At 39.2% G+C, this 21122-nt stretch overlaps 1 protein-coding gene across 1 annotated transcript in view; it reads right to left on the reverse strand.

Annotated features, from left to right (window-relative positions):
- Positions 1-20213, reverse strand: part of oprl1 (opiate receptor-like 1) — a 113999-nt gene extending 93786 nt beyond the window's left edge. The window contains exons 1-2 of the mRNA XM_051662667.1: positions 20017-20213; positions 19324-19540 (exon numbers count right to left, since the gene is read on the reverse strand). Coding sequence (XP_051518627.1) covers positions 19324-19532 — 209 coding nt within the window. The 5' untranslated portion in view covers positions 19533-19540; positions 20017-20213. The remainder of the gene's footprint in view (positions 1-19323; positions 19541-20016) is intronic.
- Between the last annotated feature and the right edge of the window lie 909 nt (positions 20214-21122).

Consider the following 21122-nt stretch of genomic DNA (forward strand, 5'->3'; position numbering starts at 1 on the left):
AGATATTTAGACTTGCTTTTAGAGAATATATCTTGAATATAAGAATACTGTGTCTACTGCACTCACAGAAGTATAACCAAGTGAAAAAAATACACTTATATACAAAATGTACTTATATTTAAGATAAATTCTCTTAAAGCAAGTCTAAATATCTTATATGTTGCTTCTCAAGTAAATGTATATTGTTTAAAGGATTTTTAGACAATTTTAAATGGTAAACAAGACAAAAACAATTGATAACAATAGGATTTTTTTTGCAGTTAATTTTTTTACTGAATTAAACTTAATAAAAAATTTTTTTTTTTTTACCTTTAATTCAATGAATATCATTGAGGTATTTTTAAAAGATGATTTTGTCCTCTTTATTGATAGTAAGCACATTTAATACAGCCTTTTAAGTTAGTGCACAAGCTGAATAATCGGTTAAGAGCAAATGATTAATCGTTGCAATAATCACAGAATAGTCGAATAATCGTTCTAATAACCGTAAAATTAATCGATTATCAAAATAATCATTAGTTGCAGCCGTACTGAGCACTTCGGAGTGCTCTACTCTTTGTCTTCTACAACTGCATCAGTGCTTTCAAATAGATTCCAGAAAACTACCCCCGTATTCCACTGGTTAAACAAAGTCCTGCCCCAAACTAACACAATTGGTCAAGCCAATGTTGCTGTGTGGACCTGGACAGGCCGCTTAAACAAAAAGAGGAATGTTTTGATAGTTTATGTGAAATCAGCCTAATGGCTTACTTAAAGTTGTCTTTGCATATTCAATTGAGAAATGAGAAAAAACACATCAGCTTTAAGGAGGGTCTTTTGCCCCATTGTACCCTATAATTTACAATCATCAGCTACACTATACACTATAATATGCTTGCTACTCTCTAGTGATTTTGCAAGCCTTGCTAATTTGTTGGTAACAATTTCATAACATCAACTTTAATAAGGGTAAGTGGGTAAAAGCATAACTCACATATAATGAGGCAGTAAAGTTAGACACACTGAGACCCAGGCATATTGAACACACATCCATGAATAAACAAATATAAATCAAGCTTTGGGGGAGAACAATACTGTTTTTTTCTCTTATGGTGAAACAGCGGAAAGATTCGATCTCATAGAGGGAAGTCATAAAGCAATCTAATTATATTAGAAATCATTTTAATACGCAGAAAAAAAAAATGGGTCGGGGGGCCGACATCAAAACCAGAGCCCTCATGCTCAGGGTAACTTGACATCAGCCACAAAGCATCACAACAGCCAAGCAGCATTTGCGCAAGCATCAGCAGGTCAATGCTAATGCTGTTATGCAGCTTGATATTCATTCTTCTTTGTAATGTACTGTCCTCAGTCCAGTGAGAGAAGACAAATTCATTATAGTTGGTGTATCGATCTGACAGACCTAAGCTGAGTCAACTGGAAGAGAACTCTCTTCTAATGCCTATTCATAAGCACACTATTCCCAGCACCAAAACCAAAATGTTTTCCTTTTAACTGATATTATACTGAATATTTTTTTCTTTTCTTGCATTGTCATTAGTATTTTTATAGTGTCTATATTTTCAATAATTCACTTTAAATCTAAAAACAATCAATACTGTGAGTGAAACACTGATTCACAAAGTATCATCCTCTCACTTAATGAAACACTTGAGCTAGTTTTTCACAAGTTTTGCCATTTCTGGGACAATCATGAAGAAACTTTCCACAAGAAAGACTTAACAGTGAATTTACTCAGGAAGCTACGTGACGCCATGCAAAGGGCAGACGTGTGAGAGACAGTTCTGTGCACTTTGCTGATTTTTTTAATTATTTTCATGATATAATCTGGTGAAATTTGATACACCCAGTTACACATTTACTGTTTGAGGTAAACATGGCAAAGAAGTCAAAATCCTCGGGCTCTGGAGATATTAAAAGACACTTGCAGGTTCAAGATTAAAGCCCAGACAGGCCTGTGGACCGGGGACTCGATTTGGATGGCGCAGCAGGAGAAGGAATCCAGCGTCAACTGTCCAACATGTCGGTGATGTTGACGAAGGTATTTGCGGACTTGGAGGATCTCGCTGTAATACGTCAATCGATTACGGTGATGGAAAAAAAATTCTCTGAGCTAGTCACACAGTGACAGATGTTGAAAAACGAATCGATTATTTGGAGGCATCAGAGAAGGAATTAGCTGCTAATATGCCCGCGACCAAAGCTGATTTGGAACGTGTTCTTGAAAAGCTTGAAGATCTTGAGAATAGAAGCCGCAGGAATAACATTCAAATTGTTGGAATTCCTAAGCATGAGGAGGGCAGGGATTTGGTGAAATTCCTAGACGAGCTTTTCCCGAGTCTGCTCGACATAACAGGCCACAAGCTGGAAATCGAGCGAGCTCACAGAGTCCCGGTTCACAGATCTGCTGAGGGAGACAGGCCCCGATCAATTCTGGCCAAATTTTTGAAATCATCCGATAAAGATCTCGTGTTGCACCAGGCGAGGAGCAAAGGAAAGCTTTCTTGGAAGAATTACAATATTTTCTTGTTCCCGGACTTTGCGAACTCAACAAGAGAGAAACACGATCGGTTTAAGGAATGCAAGAAACTCTTATATCAGTGGAAGATCACTTTTGCTGTGATGTTTCCGGCCAGACTGAGAATAAACACCAAGGACGGCAGCAAAGTATTTACATGTCCCAATCAAGCAATGTCTTTTATAGAAACAATGGGTGAGTAACCATTGGGTGTTTTTCTTGTGAGTGGATTGGCTCACTGTACATGCTCTGGCTTTCGGAGGAAGCTGGGCACCATTTTTGTTTCTTTTTGCGTTGGCTCCGTCGAGTGGTTGAAGTTTGTTTTGTGGATTAACACTTTTCCTTAAAGAAACTTTTGCATTGACAGAAGATCACTTTTACAATGAAGTTCCCGGGCAGATTGAGAATAAACACTACAGATGACCACAAAATATCTACATGCCCACACAAAGGATGTCTTTTATAAAGTTGGTGGACTGTGTAAATCATGGGATATACTTTTATGGGGCCTCCGAGTGAATTGACTCTTGACCATCCGAGGAACCGGGATGCGTGTTTCGTTTCCTTTTGTGCTGGTCCCGCCTAGCGGTTGGAGCTTGTTTTGTTAAATAACATTACTTCGGGACAGTTATGGATGAATCTGTCAGGGTTTTATTCTTGCATTAATGTTGAAATGTGGTCTTCATAATTTTGTCTTTGGCACACAATACATTTTTTCTATTATATCAAAATGTAAAATGTTAATATGAGTGTACTATCTCTCTCCACATGGAATGTGAATGGGTTGGGGCACCCCATAAAAAGAAGGAAGGTTATTTCTTTTCTTAAACGTAAGAAATATGATATAGTGTTTCTTCAAGAAATGCATCTTTCCCCGCAGGAAGCTGAAAAATTTGGGAAGATATGGGGTGGACATGTTTTCTTTAGTGTTGGCTCAAGTAAGAGCAAGGGAGTCATTATGTTGGTAAATAAAAATTTACAATTCAAATGTCTCAAACAGTTTAATGATAAATTAGGAAGAGTCATTATTGTTTTAGCAGAAATTCAGGGGGAAAGTTTGATTTTGGCTAATATTTACGCACCTAACACTGATGATCAGGGCTTTTTTATAGATCTTGAAGGGATGTTGCAAGCCGCTGGCACCCCTCATGATATAATTTTGGGAGGAGACTTTAATCTTTTGATGGACTCCGTCCTTGATCATAGTGAAGCAAAAGTGTGTAAGCCCCCTAGAGCAACACTGACGCTTCACAGGATGTGTAAAAATCTTGGTCTTACAAATATTTGGAGACTTTTGAACCCATCTGGGAGAGACTATAGATTTTTTTCATCAGTCCATAAGATTTATTCTAGAATAGATTTTTATATATATATATCCAAATCCCTCATTTCATCTGTTGTTGATTGCTCAATTGGAAACATTTTAGTCTAAGATCACGCCCTGGTGAGTTTAGAGGTGTTGCCACATATAGAGAAAAAGAAATCATATAGTTGGCGCCTTAATATATCCCTTTTGCAAAATCCTGATTTCCAACAAATGTTAAAGACTAAAATCAATATTTATATGGAGACCAACTGGTCCTCGGTATCCTCTGTGGGCGTGGCTTGGGAGGCACTTAAGGTGGTTCTTAGGGGTCGGATCATACAGTATGCCTCATTCATCAAAAAAATCCAAAGCACGAGAACTCGTGGAGTTGGAAGGAAATATTAAAAGTGCAGAGGCAGAGCTGAAGTGCCGTATGTCATCTGATGGCCTCAGAGAATTGACCCGATTGAAATATAGAAATAATATTATTTTGTCACAGAAAGTGGAGTTTTGGTTATTCAGGGCAAGACAGTCATACTTTGAGTCGGGGGAGAAAGCAGGAAAGCTTTTGGCTATATATATAAAGCAGAGAGAGTCTCTTTCTATCATTCCCTCAGTGAAATCTGCTGGTGGTGAAATGTTTACCTCAGCCATTGATATTAATAATGCCTTTAAAGAGTTCTATCTTGATCTTTATAGTTCCACGTCTTTGACTACTGATGAAGATTTTAGAAACTTTGTGGAACCATTAGATCTCCCTAAACTGAAGACTGAGCAAAAAAACTCTCTTGATTCTGAGATAAACTTGGAGGAGCTTGACGAGGTAATTATGTCCCTACCTACTGGCAAGGCTCTGGGGCCAGATGGTTTTGCCACAGAATTTTTTAGATCCTATGTTACAGAACTGGCTCCACTTTTGTTAGAAGTTTATACTGAATCATTAAAGAATGGTAAGCTTTCTCCAACCATGACACAAGCCCGGATCAATCTGATTCTTAAAAAGGACAAAGATCCAAGCGAGTGTAAAAGTTACTGTCCAATCTCCCTGATCCAACTAGATGTAAAAAATTTTGTCAAAAATTTTGGCTAACCGATTAAGTAAGGTTATGACATCTCTTATACATATAGATCAGGTGGGGTTTATTCAGGGCCGCAGCTCTTCTGATAACATCAATATCATGTGGTCAGTAGCGAATGATCAGTCTCCGGTCGCTGCCATCTCACTTGACACTGAAAAGGCATTTGATATGGTAGAATGGGATTACCTTTTTAAGATTTTGGAAATGTATGGGTTCGGGAGTACATTTATTGGTTGGATTAAGTTACTTTATAGACACCCTGTAGCAGCAGTACAAACAAAGATTGTTTTACTCTGGATAGAGGCACTCGGCAGGGTTGCCCTCTTTCCCCATTATTGTTCTGTCTTGCCCTGGAACCATTAGCAGCTGCGATAAGAAAGGAGGATGATTTTCCAGGGGTGGTGGCAGGAGGTGTGGCGCATAAGCTTCTGCTTTACGCAGATGATATTTTATTATTTGTCTCTGAACCTACTAGATCTATGCCTTGCCTCCACAGAATTATTAATTCCTTTTCCAAGTTCTCAGGATACAAAGTCAATTGGTCTAAATCCGAAGCTTTGGCACTGACAGCGTACTGTCCAGTAATGGCTTTCCAGCCAGGCGCCTTCAAGTGGCCCAAACAGGGCATTAAGTATTTGGGGATTTTATTCCCAGCAAATTTGTCTGATTTATTTAGTGTTAATTTTGACCCTTTAATAAAAAGGTTTTCAAGCGATGTGGGCAGGTGGGCTTCATTACATTTATCAATGATTGGGAAGGTTAATGTTATTAAAATGAATTGTATTCCAAAACTACCTGCTACAATCTCTCTCTGTAGATGTCCCCCTCTCTTATTTCAAGCAATTTGATAGCATAGCAAAGTCCTTCATTTGGAATGGTAAATGTCCCAGATTGCATTTTAATAAGTTACATAGACCGATAGACAAAGGTGGGCTAGGCCTACCCAAGATTTTATTTTATTACTATGCGTTCAGTCTCAGACATTTGGCTTATTGGTCACTTCCACCTGAGACAGCCCCTCCCTGGTTTGTTATTGAACAGGCAGTTCTTGCCCCTATTTCGCTATTACAAAGCATCTCTATCAAACTAATCGAAAAAGTTAAGTTACACCCCGTTATTTCGCATTTACACTCGGTATGGACTAAAGTGTCCAGATTGTTTAAATTGGACACTTATTTAAATGTTGCCTCGAGCATATAGCAGAACCCAAGACTGTGTATTGGCAAGTCCCCTTTCTGCTGGTCAGAGTGGATTGTGAGGGGGGTTGCTACACTCGGTGACCTATATGAAAGTGGAGTGTTGAGATCATTTGAAATCTTGGTCCAACATTTTGGGATCCCCAGACCTCAGTTTTATAGGTATTTATAACTGCGCCACCTGCTTTGTACTATTTTTGGGAGTAGCACACACCCCCCTAAGGAGGCAGATGCTTTGGGAGAGGTGATTACAGCTTTTGGAAAAGGTAATGAGGCATCAGTGTACTACTCCCTGTTAATTCAGAGTCTGGGGGATAGAGCCTTAACTTCTCTCAAGAGAGTATGGGAGAAAGATTTCAACTTGGAGGAAGGAGTGTGGGCTAAGATTCTTAAAAACATTAAGTCTGCATCTAGAGATGCAAGGGTGCATCTTATTCAAATTCAAAATGTTGCATAGATTTTATTGGACCCCCTCTAGACTGTATAGGCTTGGTCTTAAAGACACACCCACCTGCTGGAGATGCCAGTCGGAGGATGGAGACATAGCCCATGTTTTTTGGTGGTGTGTCGAGATCCAGAAATTTTGGTCGAAGGTTCAGAATTTTGTGTGCGACGTGGTGGGCACTCGGGTTTTGTTTTGCCCCAGACTTTGTGTTCTGGGCGATGGGGCGGACATCAATGCGGGGGATGTCCATATTGAGAACTGGGTTCTGACCTGTGTGATGATCACCAGGCAGGTTATTTTTAGGGGCTGGAGGTCAGCTGGTGCGCCCCCATATCTGGAGTGGTCCACGGAGATGGGGAGGGTAGCAGCTTATGAAGAGATGTCATTGGGAAGACGGGGTGATTTAAATTTGTTTGTCCGGAAATGGGGCAGGTATTTGGAATTTTTGGGGGGCTCTCGGGTGGGGTGTGGAGAGAGTATTGTAGTATAGTTTTTAAGTGAGTATGATTATTATGTGTGTATATGTATGTATGTATATATATATATATATATATATATATATATATATATATATATATATATATATATATATACAGTGCATCCGGAAAGTATTCACAGCGCTTCACTTTTTCCACATTTTGTTATGTTACAGCCTTATTCCAAAATGGATTAAATTCATTATTTTCCTCAAAATTCTACAAACAATACCCCATAATGACAACGTGAAAGAAGTTTTTGAAATCTTTGCAAATTTATTAAAAGTAAAAAACTAAAAAAAAAAATCACATGTACATACAGTGGTGTGAAAAATTGTTTGCCCCCTTCCTGATTTCTTATTTTTTTGCATGTTTGTCACACTTAAATGTTTCAGATCATCAAACAAGTTTAAATATTAGTCAAAGATAACACAAGTAAACACAAAATGCAGTTTTTAAATGAAGGTTGTTATTATTAAGGGAAAACAAAATCCAAACCTACATGGCCCTGTGTGAAAAAGTGTTTGCCCCACCTGTTAAAACATAACTTAACTGTAGTTTATCACACCTGAGTTCAATTTCTCTAGCCACACCCAGGCCTGATTAATGCCACACCTGTTCTCAATCAAGAAATCACTTAAATAGGACCTGCCTGACAAAGTGAAGTAGACCAAAAGATCTTCAAAAGTTAGACATTATGCCGAGATCCAAAGAAATTCAGGAACAAATGAGAAAGAAAGTAATTGAGAGCTATCAGTCTGGAAAAGGTTATAAAGCCATTTCTAAAGCTTTGGGACTCCAGAGAACCACAGTGAGAGCCATTATCCACAAATGGCGAAAACATGGAACAGTGGTGAACCTTCCCAGGAGTGGCCGGCCGACCAAAATTACCCCAAGAGCGCAGCGACCACTCATCCAAGAGGTCACAAAAGACCCCACAACAACATCCAAAGAACTGCAGGCCTCACTTGCCTCAGTTAAGGTCAGTGTTCATGACTCCACCATAAGAAAGAGACTGGGCAAAAATGGCCTGCATGGCAGAGTTCCAAGACGAAAACCACTGCTGAGCAAAAAGAACATTAAGGCTCGTCTCATTTTTGCCAAAAAACATCTTGATGATCCCCAAGACTTTTGGGAAAATACTCTGTGGACTGACGAGACAAAAGTTGAACTTTTTGGAAGGTGTGTGTCCCATTACATCTGGCGTAAAAGTAACACTGCATTTCAGAAAAAGAACATTATACCAACAGTAAAATATGGTGGTGGTAGTGTGATGGTCTGGGGCTGTTTTGCTGCTTCAGGACCTGGAAGACTTGCTGTGATAAATGGATCCATGAATTCTGCTGTCTACCAAAAAATCCTGAAGGAGAATGTCCAGCCATCTGTTTGTGACCTCAAGCTGAAGCGAACTTGGGTTCTGCAGCAGGACAATGATCCAAAACACACCAGCAAGTCCACATCTGAATGGCTGAAGAAAAACAAAATGAAGACTTTGGAGTGGCCAAAGTCAAAGTCCTGATCTGAATCCTATTGAGATACTGTGGCATGCCCTTAAAAAGGCAGTTCATGCTCGAAAACCCTCCAATGTGGCTGAATTACAACAATTCTGCAAAGATGAGTGGGCCAAAATTCCTCCACAGCGCTGTAAAAGACTCATTGCAAGTTATCGCAAACACTTGATTGCAGTTGTTGCTGCTAAGGGTGGCCCAACCAGTTATTAGGTTTAGGGGGCAATCACTTTTTCACACAGGGCCATGTAGGTTTGGATTTTGTTTTCCCTTAATAATAACAACCTTCATTTAAAAACTGCATTTTGTGTTTACTTGTGTTATCTTTGACTAATATTTAAACTTTTTTGATGATCTGAAACATTTAAGTGTGACAAACATGCAAAAAAAATAAGAAATCAGGAAGGGGCAAACACTTTTTCACACCACTGTAAGTATTCACAGCCTTTGCTCAATACTTTGTTGAAGCACCTTTGGCACCAATTACAGCCTCAAGTCTTTTTGAGTATGATGCTACAAGCTTGGCACACTTATTTTTGGGCAGTTTCTCCTATTCTTCTTTGCAGGACCTCTCAAGCTCCATCAGGTTGGATGGGAAGCGTCGGTGCACAGCCATTTTCAGATTTCTCTAGAGATGTTCTATTGGGTTCAAGTCTGGGCTCTGGCTGGGCCACTCAAGGACATTCACAGAGTTGTCCCGTAGCCACTCCTTTGTTATCTTGGCTGTGTGCTTAGGGTCGTTGCCCTGTTGGAAGATGAACCTTCGTCCCAGTCTGAGGTCCAGAGCGCTCTGGAGCAGGTTTTCATCAAGGATGTCTCTGTACATTGCTGCATTCATCTTTCCCTCGATCCTGACTAGTCTCCCAGTTCCTGCCACTGAAAAACATCCCCACAGCATGATGCTGCCACCACCATGCTTCACTGCAGGTATGGTCTTGGCCAGGTGATAAGCGGTGCCTGGTTTCCTCCAGACATGACGCTTGCCATTCAGGCTAAAGAGTTCAATCTTTGTTTCATCAGACCAGAGAATTTTGTTTCTCATGGTCCGAGAGTCCTTCAGGTGCCTTTTGGCAAACTCCAGGCTTCCGTCTGGCCACTCTACCATACAGGCCTGATTGGTGGAGTGCTGCAGAGATGGTTGTTCTTCTGGAAGGTTCTCCTCTCTCCACAGAGAAACGCTGGAGCTCTGTCAGAGTGACCATCGGGTTCTTGGTCACCTCCCTGACTAAGGCCCTTCTCCCCCAATCACTTAGTTTGGCCAGGTGGCCAACTCTAGGAAGAGTCCTGGTGGTTCCAAACGTCTTCCATTTATGGATGATGGAGGCCACTGTGCTCACTGGGACCTTCAACGCTGCAGAAGTTTTTCTGTACCCTTCCCCAGATCTGTGCCTTGATACAATCCTGTCTCGGAGGTCTACAGACAATTCCTTGGACTTCATGGCTTGGTTTATGCTCTGACATGCACTGTTAACTGTGGGACCTTATATAGACAGGTGTGTGCCTTTCCAAATCATGTCCAATCAACTGAATTTACCACAGGTGGACTCCAATCAAGTTGTAGAAACATCTCAAGGATGATCAGTGGAAACAGGATGCACCTGAGCTCAATTTTGAGTGTCATGGCAAAGGCTGTGAATACTTATGTACATGTGATGTTTTTCATTTTTTATTTTATTTGCAAAGATTTCAAACAAACTTATTTCACGTTGTCATTATGGGGTATTGTTTGTAGAATTTTGAGGAAAATAATGAATTTAATCAATTTTGGAATAAGACTGTAACATAACAAAATGTGGAAAAAGTGAAGCGCTGTGAATACTTTCCGGATGCACTGTATGTATGTGTGTGTATATGTGTATGCACAGGATTGTTTTTTGGGGAGGCGGGGTTGGGGGTCGTGGGGGGGGGGGTTGTGGGGTTTAAATGTTGTGTGTGTATATATATATATATATATATGTATGTATGTGTGTGTGTGTGTGTGTGTGTTTCTTGTTATAAGATTTAATAAAAAATGTTAATTACAAAAAACAGTGAATTTACTCATAATTCAACTGTTTGGGATGTTTAACAAAAGTAAAGTTATTGGCAGGCTTGTGTGGTGGAATTTAAGTATCATAGAAGCACAACAATTGTGAAATATCATCTTATACAGCATCACTTGTAAATAAGATGTTTATAGATGTACCTTCATAGATGTGCACAAACAGCATATGCTGCTTCAAGTGTCATTCACACAGCTTGACAACACTTACACACAAGCTATGTGTTTCTGATTTATAGGTTTAAAGACAAACTTAGCAAAGTCAACCCGGTCTCATCACAATTCATAATAACAGTACGAGTTGGCGAATTTGCTAGAATTATTTTCCTAAAATAAAGTGCTGAATGGGAGGCTAGCAAAACTTTGATACCTGTATTGGTTCAATTTGAAATTCTGTTTGTTGATTGGTTGGTCTATATTGGAATAAAGGTCGTATATTTTTGTATGAGGCAAGTTGAAAAATAACTTACGATTTCGCCATCTTGTATAAATTCTTACAAGATGTCATTAGACTATGTTGGCTAAGGGCTTTATTTTTGTAAGCGTGCAAAGCGCAGCACTATGCGCAAAGACTGTGTGCTTCGTCTAATAAAATCTTCGAGAAAGCGCTAATTCTTAGTGCAAATTTTGTGTCAGCACAAAGCACAAGTAGCCGTGGGTGGGAGTGTTTGCACTTTCTGTGGGTGTATGTGAGAAAACTGTGGGTGTATTGTATGTTAATGAAGTGCCGCAAAGCACAATTTGCTATTTTCCTGAGAAATAGGTCATTGCCATAAGATGTTTCAATACCATGTCTGTTTTCAGTGCAAAGTCTAAATTCAGTTCATACATTTGCAGTCTGAAGATTCCACCAGCAGGTGGTAATAAAGTTCATGTTCAAACTAAAACTAAATGATGTCTATGACGATCACTGTTATAGCTGTTTTATGAAACAAATATTTATGATATTAGTGTTAAACTATCTATATGTCATGGTGTACTTTTCAATTATTATTATTATGTTTAGATTTACAATTGTATTTATGATCTAAATTTGTATTGGAATTTTTCCACCTTTTATCGTAGAGTGATTTTTAAGTCACTGAAAAAAGGGGCCGGTGGAAGAATTTGTAGAGGGTAAAATGTTTGGACCACTTCGTTATTTTGATTATATTTTTGTTTTGTTTGAAGTGTAATTTAAATGTAGAAATATTTTGGTTTAATTATCTTGTTTCAATAAATTCATTAACATTTTTCAAAATCAAAATTGACCAGTAAAACATTAATCGTGTGCCGATACAATCACTGTTAATACTAGCCATGATTTGTGTGTCAGCAGATGAAAATTATTAATAATTCTTACATTCTCTATAATTTAATGGAACCTACATCCATATCCTAAACCACATTTTCCATGCATATAATATGACCGTTTCACATTCAACAAGGACGCACTAAATGCACAAAATAATGTAAGTCCATATTTCTATTCTTCTAATTCATTGCTGTCTATTTACACTACCAAATTCTTATGAATGTGCTGTCTTTGTCAGGGGCATGTCCAGGATTTTTTGGCAGGGGTGGCAAAGTGGTGGCAAGAGTCGAGAAAGGGGTGACATCTATTAATTTAGTCTGACTGGGGGGGCGTTGTAATGGACTACGCGTGACATGGACGAGTTAAGGTGTTGCGCACCGTCTCCAGGACGCAAGCGGGTCCGAGTTGGGGTTGCATGTGGGGTGGCAAAGCTCATTTTTAGGGTGGCAGCTGCCACCCCATGCCACCCTTCTGGCCACGCCCCTTGTCTTTGTTTATATCGCTGGTGCTTGAGGAAATGGACTATATAATAGGACGCAGAGACTGCAATAACATCATAAGAACCTCAGAATTAAATTGCACTTGACCCAGCCCATTAGCGCTTTGTGATTTCGCCAAACCCACTTGCGCCTATTAGTGCATGCTTGCACAAAAATACCAGAACTTTATGGCCATGCCCATTGATTTTGCAATTATGACTTATGGCATAGTGCTGCGCTTAGCACCAGCACTTTTTAAATAGGGCCTAATGTCTAAATATTTCTAAGTACACCCTGGAACCTGCTTTGCATACACCTGGTTTGGAATCACTGACTTATATGATATACAGTATGAATCATGGAAATAACCAGCTAACCAGTTACTTCCTACAGTTACAGCTAAACCTATGTCCAAACAATTTTAACCTTGACTGGATATCAGACAATGTTGATCATGCCCAACCTAGACACAAACAGAGCTAAAACATGAAACTTATTGATAGCAGTCATGCATTTAATCACAATGTCTTTTCATGAATGATAGTTACAGTAAAGCAGCAGCATTTTGGCCAATATAACACAAACTTATCAGAATGATGGATATACTGTTTCCCTTCAACCCACAGTGGGTTGATTTTTCAGATTGGCTATGACTGGTAAAAACGCTGGTCTTGCATTACCATAGTAAACCGCTTACATCCACATTCCAACACACAAACACATGCACACGACTGATTTGCATGCTACAGAGCATGCAAGTGGAAGACAAGAAGAGAGAACAGAGTGCAAACTTCACAGCTGAAATCATCCAAAAGGACGGCAGTCATCCAAGCACAAGCAATCATACATTAGGCTCATAATCATACACTTCCATTCGGTGAGGGAGGGACAGTAAACACATTTGTGGCCTCCACACATGCAGGCAGATGGAGAAGGTGGGTGAGCTGGGCCTGAGTGGGTGAAGGCCTGAAGACTCGGCACAGAGCAGGAAGCTGATTCTGCCCAATGATTACTGTCTTGTACATCACTGAGTGCCATGTGCAGAGAAGCATCATTACAGGACAATCAGACACAAACAGATGGACAATTCAAGGCTGTGTCCCGAAAGCTATAAAATGCTGCCTTCTGAAGCAGTATACAGAGGTACACTGGAAAAATATTAACCTAAAAAAGTGCTTCATGTGTTAACATCTATTGTCAAAAATATTATTTAACATTATCAACCAGAATACATTAGGATACATTAACAAAACTCATTTTAAGTGTTAGATCAGGTAACCATGACTTGGGGGGGGGGGGGGGGGGGTTGTGACCAAACCATTTGGGGTCCTTTTGTCCTTTAAAATAGTAAAGGTGTTGAATGCAATACTTTTTGTAATAAAGGCTTTAAATATGATTTTTATTTTTTTTTTGGGGGGGGGGGGGTGTTAGTTCACAAGACAAGACTACCACCATGTATGCACTGCTATCAATTTTCCTGTTTCAGTCAGCTTACCTTTCTTTTATGAGCTGTCTCAAAGAAAAGATGAATATCATTTGAATTTCTTTTCATTATTGCTGTATCTGAAAAATGACATGACTTTATTACCTTTATTAAATCACCCTCATTGTTTTGTTTTTTTTTCAGCAGAATCATAATCCAGTCTTTTCTTCATGAATCTTTACGCAGCTCTTTTCCAATCAAGAACCACAGCTGTCATACTTCAAAGAGAAAAAAAATCATCATTAACATATCATAAAAGTAGTCCATACAACATAAAGCTTCTGTATGGCCTCAGAAGACTTGGAATATAGTGCACAAGTCATGCAGACTACTTTTATGGTGTTTTCATTACTGCACTTTTTTTTCTTTTTTTTTTAAGCTTGACAGCTCCTGCTCACTATAAACTGTGATTCTATGGTGAACTGCTCTTTTAACTGGTGGCTCCCTTTATGAGCACATACCTGATAAAGACATACACACAATTCATGAATCCTGGTATCTTTTAAAAGAGGAAATTTAGGAGATTGTTTTCCAAAAGTCAGAATTAATAAAAGTCATAAAGAAATTAGTTAAGAAAAGTTAAGAAATTAGAAACGCTCACATTTATTTTAAATTATTGACAAATAATATTTTCATTAAAAAATATATGAAACGTGTTCTTGCCAAACCTAAAAAAACGTACAGTAAGTCAAAGCCACGGGTCTTACCAATGTTATAGTTTGTTTTTGTTTTTTTTGTTTTTTGATAGTGTAAAGTGAATTTTTTAAAGGCAACTTAAAAAGCTAGTCAGATAACCATATTAATTTAATTAATTCTCATTATGCACACATTTGCTCTTTGTCTTATGCCTGATAAGCAGAAAACTGCTCCATTGATGTTTTCACATGCAAAACTGGGAATGACATACGAAGCAAGTACTGCACATTACATCATTTCAATTCAAAACGGACAATTTCGACAAATAGTGAGTAATGTGCATTCTTGCAAACAGTGAGTAGTTTACATCACAACTTACTGTTGGTGTGTGCAAGATTTCCATCATAACATAGTGGGCAAATATTGCATGTTTTGTTAGGCACTTACACCTGAAATGCTGACCGTGCTGATGTGTGGCGCTGGAATAATATCTTAGGTTCCTGCTTAGCTTCTATGAAAAGTTGGTCTCAGCTTTTTCTATTTGATTGGTTGTCTCAAATGGCATTAACGAGGTGTGCTAGACCACTGAGCATGCTAATAATTAAACTTTTTTAAACTATTATGTAATCTATGCAACAACTTAATGACAATTAGACAGCCGTGCATAATGGACTGTAGCAAAACAGTAACAAGAATATAAATGATTGGGGAGACAATTTGGCCATATCTTATAATGGGGGTGGGGTGCAAAAGTATGAATTGGGATAGATAATATAGTGGGATGTTGGAAAGAATGGTCTTGGCAGTTGCAGATGACTCCGTGAAGTGAGAAAATTAGGGGAACATAAAAGCATTGACTTTGGAAAAGAGAGACAAATTGCCACAATTAGTTTAACAGGTCTAACACTTGACTATGTTCACATAACTTAACTTTAGGGGTTTAAAGTTGTGTATTTTGGTATAAAAGACAGATATTGAGAAACAAATGGGTGGGGATTGGGGTATGAGGAGGTACAGTGGAGGTAATTGAGTAAAAGCATATAAACAAAACAGAAAGAGTGAGAATCTGAGGGAAAATTAATTTAGCATCTCTAGTCCCACAGAGCTGTTGATAGTGATCAAAGTGTGCTGTGTTAGTACATTGGGGGTTTGCCCACTGTCTGAACTGTAATAAAGTGGGGCTGCTGCTGATCAGTGCTTGGACCCCTCCTCTTCTCTATATACACAACATAGGACATGGCTTTTCCTACCACTGCTACGCAGATGACACGCAGCTCTACCTGTCGTTCCACCCAGCCTCTCCCTACAGTCTCAGCTCATATCTCTGCCTGCCTCTCGGACATTTCAGCCTGGATGAAGAATCGCCACCTTCAGCTCAACCTTGCCAAGACAGAACTCCTCGTGATCCCAGCCAACCCATCTGTCGACCACAACCTCACTATTCATCTTGGCCTAACTACACTAACACCAACCAGAACAGCTCGGAACCTGGAAGTGGTGGTAGATGACCAGCTTAATTTTACCGTCCACATCTCATCAACCACCTGGTCTTGCAGATTTGCACTCTACAACATCAGGAAAATCAGACCTTTTCTGTCTGAATATGCTGAACAGCTCCTGGTCCAAGGTCTGGTCATTTCAAGACTGGACTACTGTAATGCTTTGTTGGCTGGCCTCACAGCTAACACAGTTAAACCACTGTAGATGGTCCAGAATGCAGTAGCGTGTCTGGTCTTCAATCAGCCAAAAAGGGCTCATGTTACCCCTCTCTTGATTTCCTTCACTGGCTACCTGTAGCTGCCCGCATCAAATTTAAGGCTTTGACTCTGGCCTTCAGGACAGCCAATTGAACTGCACCCTCTTACTTTAATTCACTTCTCCAGGTCTGTGCTCCAACTTGCTCTCTGCGGTCTATGACAAGCAGTGCCTGGTGGTCTCATCACAAAGAGGCTCAAAGTCTATTTTATGATCATTCACATTCTCTGTTCCACTGTGGTGGAATGAGCTTCCAACATCCACACTATCTGCTGATACCATCTCAACATTCAAGAACCAGCTGAAAACACATCTGTTCCGTGAGCACTTAACCAATCCACACTAATTGTGCTTATTGTTGAACTTAACTTGCACTTATTGTACAAAATAAAAAATAATAAAAAATAAATACAAATAAATGCTCTGTCTCTTTCTTCTACTCTAGCGCCTATACTACTCCAGCCACCTTGAGAGCTTGGCAGTACAACACTGTAGATGTTGTTGAACTTTGTATGACAAATTGCTTGCTATGTTCCTCATTTGTAAGTCGCTTTGGATAAAAGCGTCTGCTAAATGACTAAATGTAAATGTAAATGTTAATTACACATTTCACCTGCTAGCTATTGTAACAATATGATCATATTCTAGGAAAGTAATACCACAGGATGCTAATACTTTGATTATGACTTTGATTATGAATTCTGCCATTGGTTTTAAGTAGCAAAGGGTGATGATGGTAGACATAAAACATAGCAGTATACACAGGATGAATTATCATGATGAATTAAAGGGGTCATGAAAAGGAGAATCAGTTTTCCATTGATATTTAGATATATAAGAGGTAATTGTACTATAAAAACACACTGTAAATTTCAGAACTCAAATCTTTCTCCGCATTCTAAAAAGAGCATTATAGTTGCCACCCTGCTAAAATGTCTTGTTTTTAAATCTGTCTGTTCGTGACATCACAAAACATTGCTCATTTGTATTTACACATCCCACAACGTGTCATCGCACCCTTGGCCCTGCCCACTGGCACGCAGTTCGAGAAAGCAGGCCTTGTGTGGCTAACTATTCCTAACATAACAACTAAGGGGACTCATCTGGACTATTTTGAATTATTTTGTATATAAACATGAATTACACAGACTTTTGACCGCTGCCATGTATCTTGCCACTTTTAAAAGACACGGTGTCAAGTTACAACTCTGAAAGGGAGAAGCAATTCTTTCATTCAGCTGCGGCCTCTGTCATGGATGTGTTCTTTCGTCCATCTGTGCTATTTTTGATTGTTGGTGTATGTAAACATAGGACATCTTTGATGATGGACGTCTTTGACTGTTTCTGTGTGTTCCCGGCAACGTGCACCTCACTGCACCTACAGTATGTGTGCGTGTAATTTTCACCGTTCTTTGGAATATGATGTGTTCAATTTTTTTTTCCGGCTCATGCCAACATGAATTGTTTGTGAACAGTCAAAATACGATTCAAGCTTTGCAAAGGAACTGTTATTGAAGGATTGGGCAATTAAAAACACTTCAAAAACGTAAGTAAACCAATTCGTTCTTTAATATTTTAAATGTCATGACTGTTTGATAGTTTATGGTGCTGAATGTTAACAGTTGTGCTTGAGATGAACAGTTTAATATATTCAGATACAATGTGTTGGATATGCGTTGTGTGTAAACCTTGCAATTTTGTTTTATAATGTCAAGGTTCATTCTCTTCTGACTGAGTTTGCTGAATTTGAGGGGCTGCATGATGTTAGCCAATCATAAAAGTGGGTGTTTACGTTGAAGTTTTAAGAAGGTGCTAAGGCCAAAACCGAGTGTTTCAGACAGAGGGCCAAAAACAGGTGGAAAATGATCATATATTACTTAATTGTGACTGTTTGGTGCAAAACATTATCATTGGACCTCAGGGAAGATAATAAAATAATAAAATAAAGCACTTCATGACCCCTTTAAAGATTCTTAAAGGAACAGTTTACCCAAAAATGAAAATTCTCTGATAATTTACTCACCCTCATGCCATCTGAGATGTGTATGACTTTCCTTCTTCTGCAAAACACTTTTGAAGATTTGTAGAAAAGATCCAGGCTCAGCAGGTCCTTAGAATGTGAGAGGATGGTGATTAGGCATTTGTAGGTCCAAAAAGCACAGATAGTCAGCATAAGAGTAATCCATCCTATCTCCAGCAGTGATATTAATGTTTTCAAAAGCGAACTGATCCCTTTGTGTGTGAAAACGAATGATATTTAAGCACTTTTTAACTATACAAGATCACTTCCAGTCAGACGTTGATGAATGGGCGAATTTACCCAAGTGCTCCTGTGATGCAAGTGTGTTGGCACGTTCATTCCACTCATTGGTTTTGTCTGTCACGCGTCAGTTCACGTGCGATCGAACTTATGTCACGGAAGCAATTTGGCCATTTGCCAATGCCTGACTGGAAGTGATCTTTTATAGTTATAAAGTGCTTAAATGTCATTCGTTTTCACACACAAAGGGATCAGTTCGCTTTAGAAGACATTAATGTCACTGCTGGAGATAGGATGGATTACTCTTATGCTGACTATCTGTGCTTTTTGGACCTACAAATATCTAATCACCATACTCTCACATTCTAAGGACCTGCTGAGCATGGATCTTTTTCTACAAATCTTCAAAAGTGTTTTGCAGAAGAAAGAAAGTAATAAACATCTCAGATGGCATGAGGGTGAGAAAATTATCAGAGAATTATAATTTATTTAGTGAACTATCCCTTTAAAGTCATGTCATTACTACTTTTATTTCCCTCATAACAAAGACAACAATGAAAAGAAAGAAAAGTAAAAAATGAAAAGAAAAAAAGATGTCCACTTTGGGTACTGAATTGTCCACTGTTGTAAATAAAAACTTCAGTCACTGTGTAGCTAGGTCATGACCCAGTGGCCTTCTGTCAGACTGCATTGTCCAGCCTGTCAGGAAGTGAAGGGTCTTCCTCATGGGCCTCAAAAACACATCCACAACAGTGCAGGGTCCAATTCTTAACCCATGGACTCTACAATCATTTGCTTTATTACTAAATAATACCCTGTTCCATCATAACCTGCCAGGTGATCTTACCTGATGATGACGTACATGACCAAGCAGTTTCCCACGAGCCCCACCAAGCAGACAATCATGTAGACCACGGCTATAGTGATCCTGACGCCCCGCGGGAAGAAGCTGTAAGTCCCGTTGAAGGCGCTGAAGTTGCTCTGGAATAGGGACTCGTTGTACAGACGGAAGTGTCTGGGGTCAGCAAAGCCAGCGGAATCATTTGGGAACTCCATGAGTACAACTACCGCAAAAAATAAAAAAATAAATAAATAAAATAAAATAAAAAAATAAAAAATAATAATAATAATAATAATAAAAAAGAAAGAAAACACAACAACAACACATAAACAAACGCTGAGACAGCACGCGGAGTAACTCAAATGACAACAGGCGGTCAAAAAAATCGTTTATTACACTGACTCAAGGTTTCATCTCAAGGATAAATCTTAAATACATACATGTTTGATACAGTTGATGGTGCAGATGTGATATATCAGTGCTAATGCAGGATCTCATGCGCATACTGTCCCATCTGTACTGTCAACAGTTTGCGCATGAAATACATCTGACAGTTTGGCTATACAGAAAACATAGCATACGAATTTCCTAGTACTGACTGTCCACACCGGACCAGGCAAAACGTACACAAAAATCTCTACCAATATCGCTTTAGCGACCTGAACTGCAGCAAAAGCGTTCAATTAGAGCATCACATACCGCTGTTTGAAGAAATCCCCCAAATCCCGGTCGGTCTCTTATATGTGTTTGCAGTGCTGCCTCCGAATCAGGTAAGCGAGCGAGGAATTCTCTGTTGCCGCTATTCTTTTATGTTTTCTCAGAGCACAGTGTCTCCAACAGCTGAGAGATATTCAGATTACTGTAGCCTATATCTCAGGCAAAAGAGAAACATGATTTTTCTTTTTTCTCAGGGAAGGCAATGGGAGGGGAAGGTGCGGTAAAGGACTTGCTTGTTGTTGCGAATCTTCAGCAGCGACTTACATCTCTCTCTCTCTCTCTCTCTCTCTCTCTCTCTCTCTCTCTCTCTCTCTCTCTCTCTCTCTCTCTCTTTCTCTGGCAAGCGCTAACCCAAACGCTGATTACACAGCGGTGGCGCGCGAGCGCGCGCCTGAACAGGTGTCAGTGATGGAGAGTGACTGCAGTCAGATGTCTGTACGTTTAACTTTTGGATGTCACTTGGAATATATATATATATATATATATATATATATATATATATATATATATATATATATATATATATATATATAATCTCTTTGAAATATGGCTCTTTGGTCTCTGTGATCTCGAGCTCTCAAGAGTCATTTCTAATAATTATTTGCAAAAATACTTTTTAGTGCCACAGATTTCTATTTATGTTACGGGTAACTCATCAGCTACTGTTTGAAGATAAAATCGCATGCAGTGTGTGTCTCAGTCCGCTGCTCAGCATGCAGATTTGTTTTCTCCTCTCGTGAGACTCACGAGCAGTTACTGCACATATGCATTCTTCGACAGCGGTGAATGGGAGTGAATGGGAGATCACAGCAAATGTTATTTTCACTTACCCATTTGCACCAAGACCAAAATTAAAAATCCACTATTACGTTTGAATGACTTTCCAGAAGAGGAAAAAAAATAGAGAGCGGTGGATTAAGCAAGTCAGATGGGAGAAGATGCCAAATTTACTGTCACTCTCTCAGCAGCTGCAATAGAAACCCCCTTGCAGCTGTGGTAATTCGTTTTTAAAACTAATTCCAGGGTAATATAACTATAAGCATAATGTAATAAATTTACACTCAATATTTAAAAAAATAAAAATATAT

This window comes from Myxocyprinus asiaticus, chromosome 29 (assembly GCF_019703515.2).
Source record: "Myxocyprinus asiaticus isolate MX2 ecotype Aquarium Trade chromosome 29, UBuf_Myxa_2, whole genome shotgun sequence".
NCBI lineage: Eukaryota > Metazoa > Chordata > Actinopteri > Cypriniformes > Catostomidae > Myxocyprinus > Myxocyprinus asiaticus.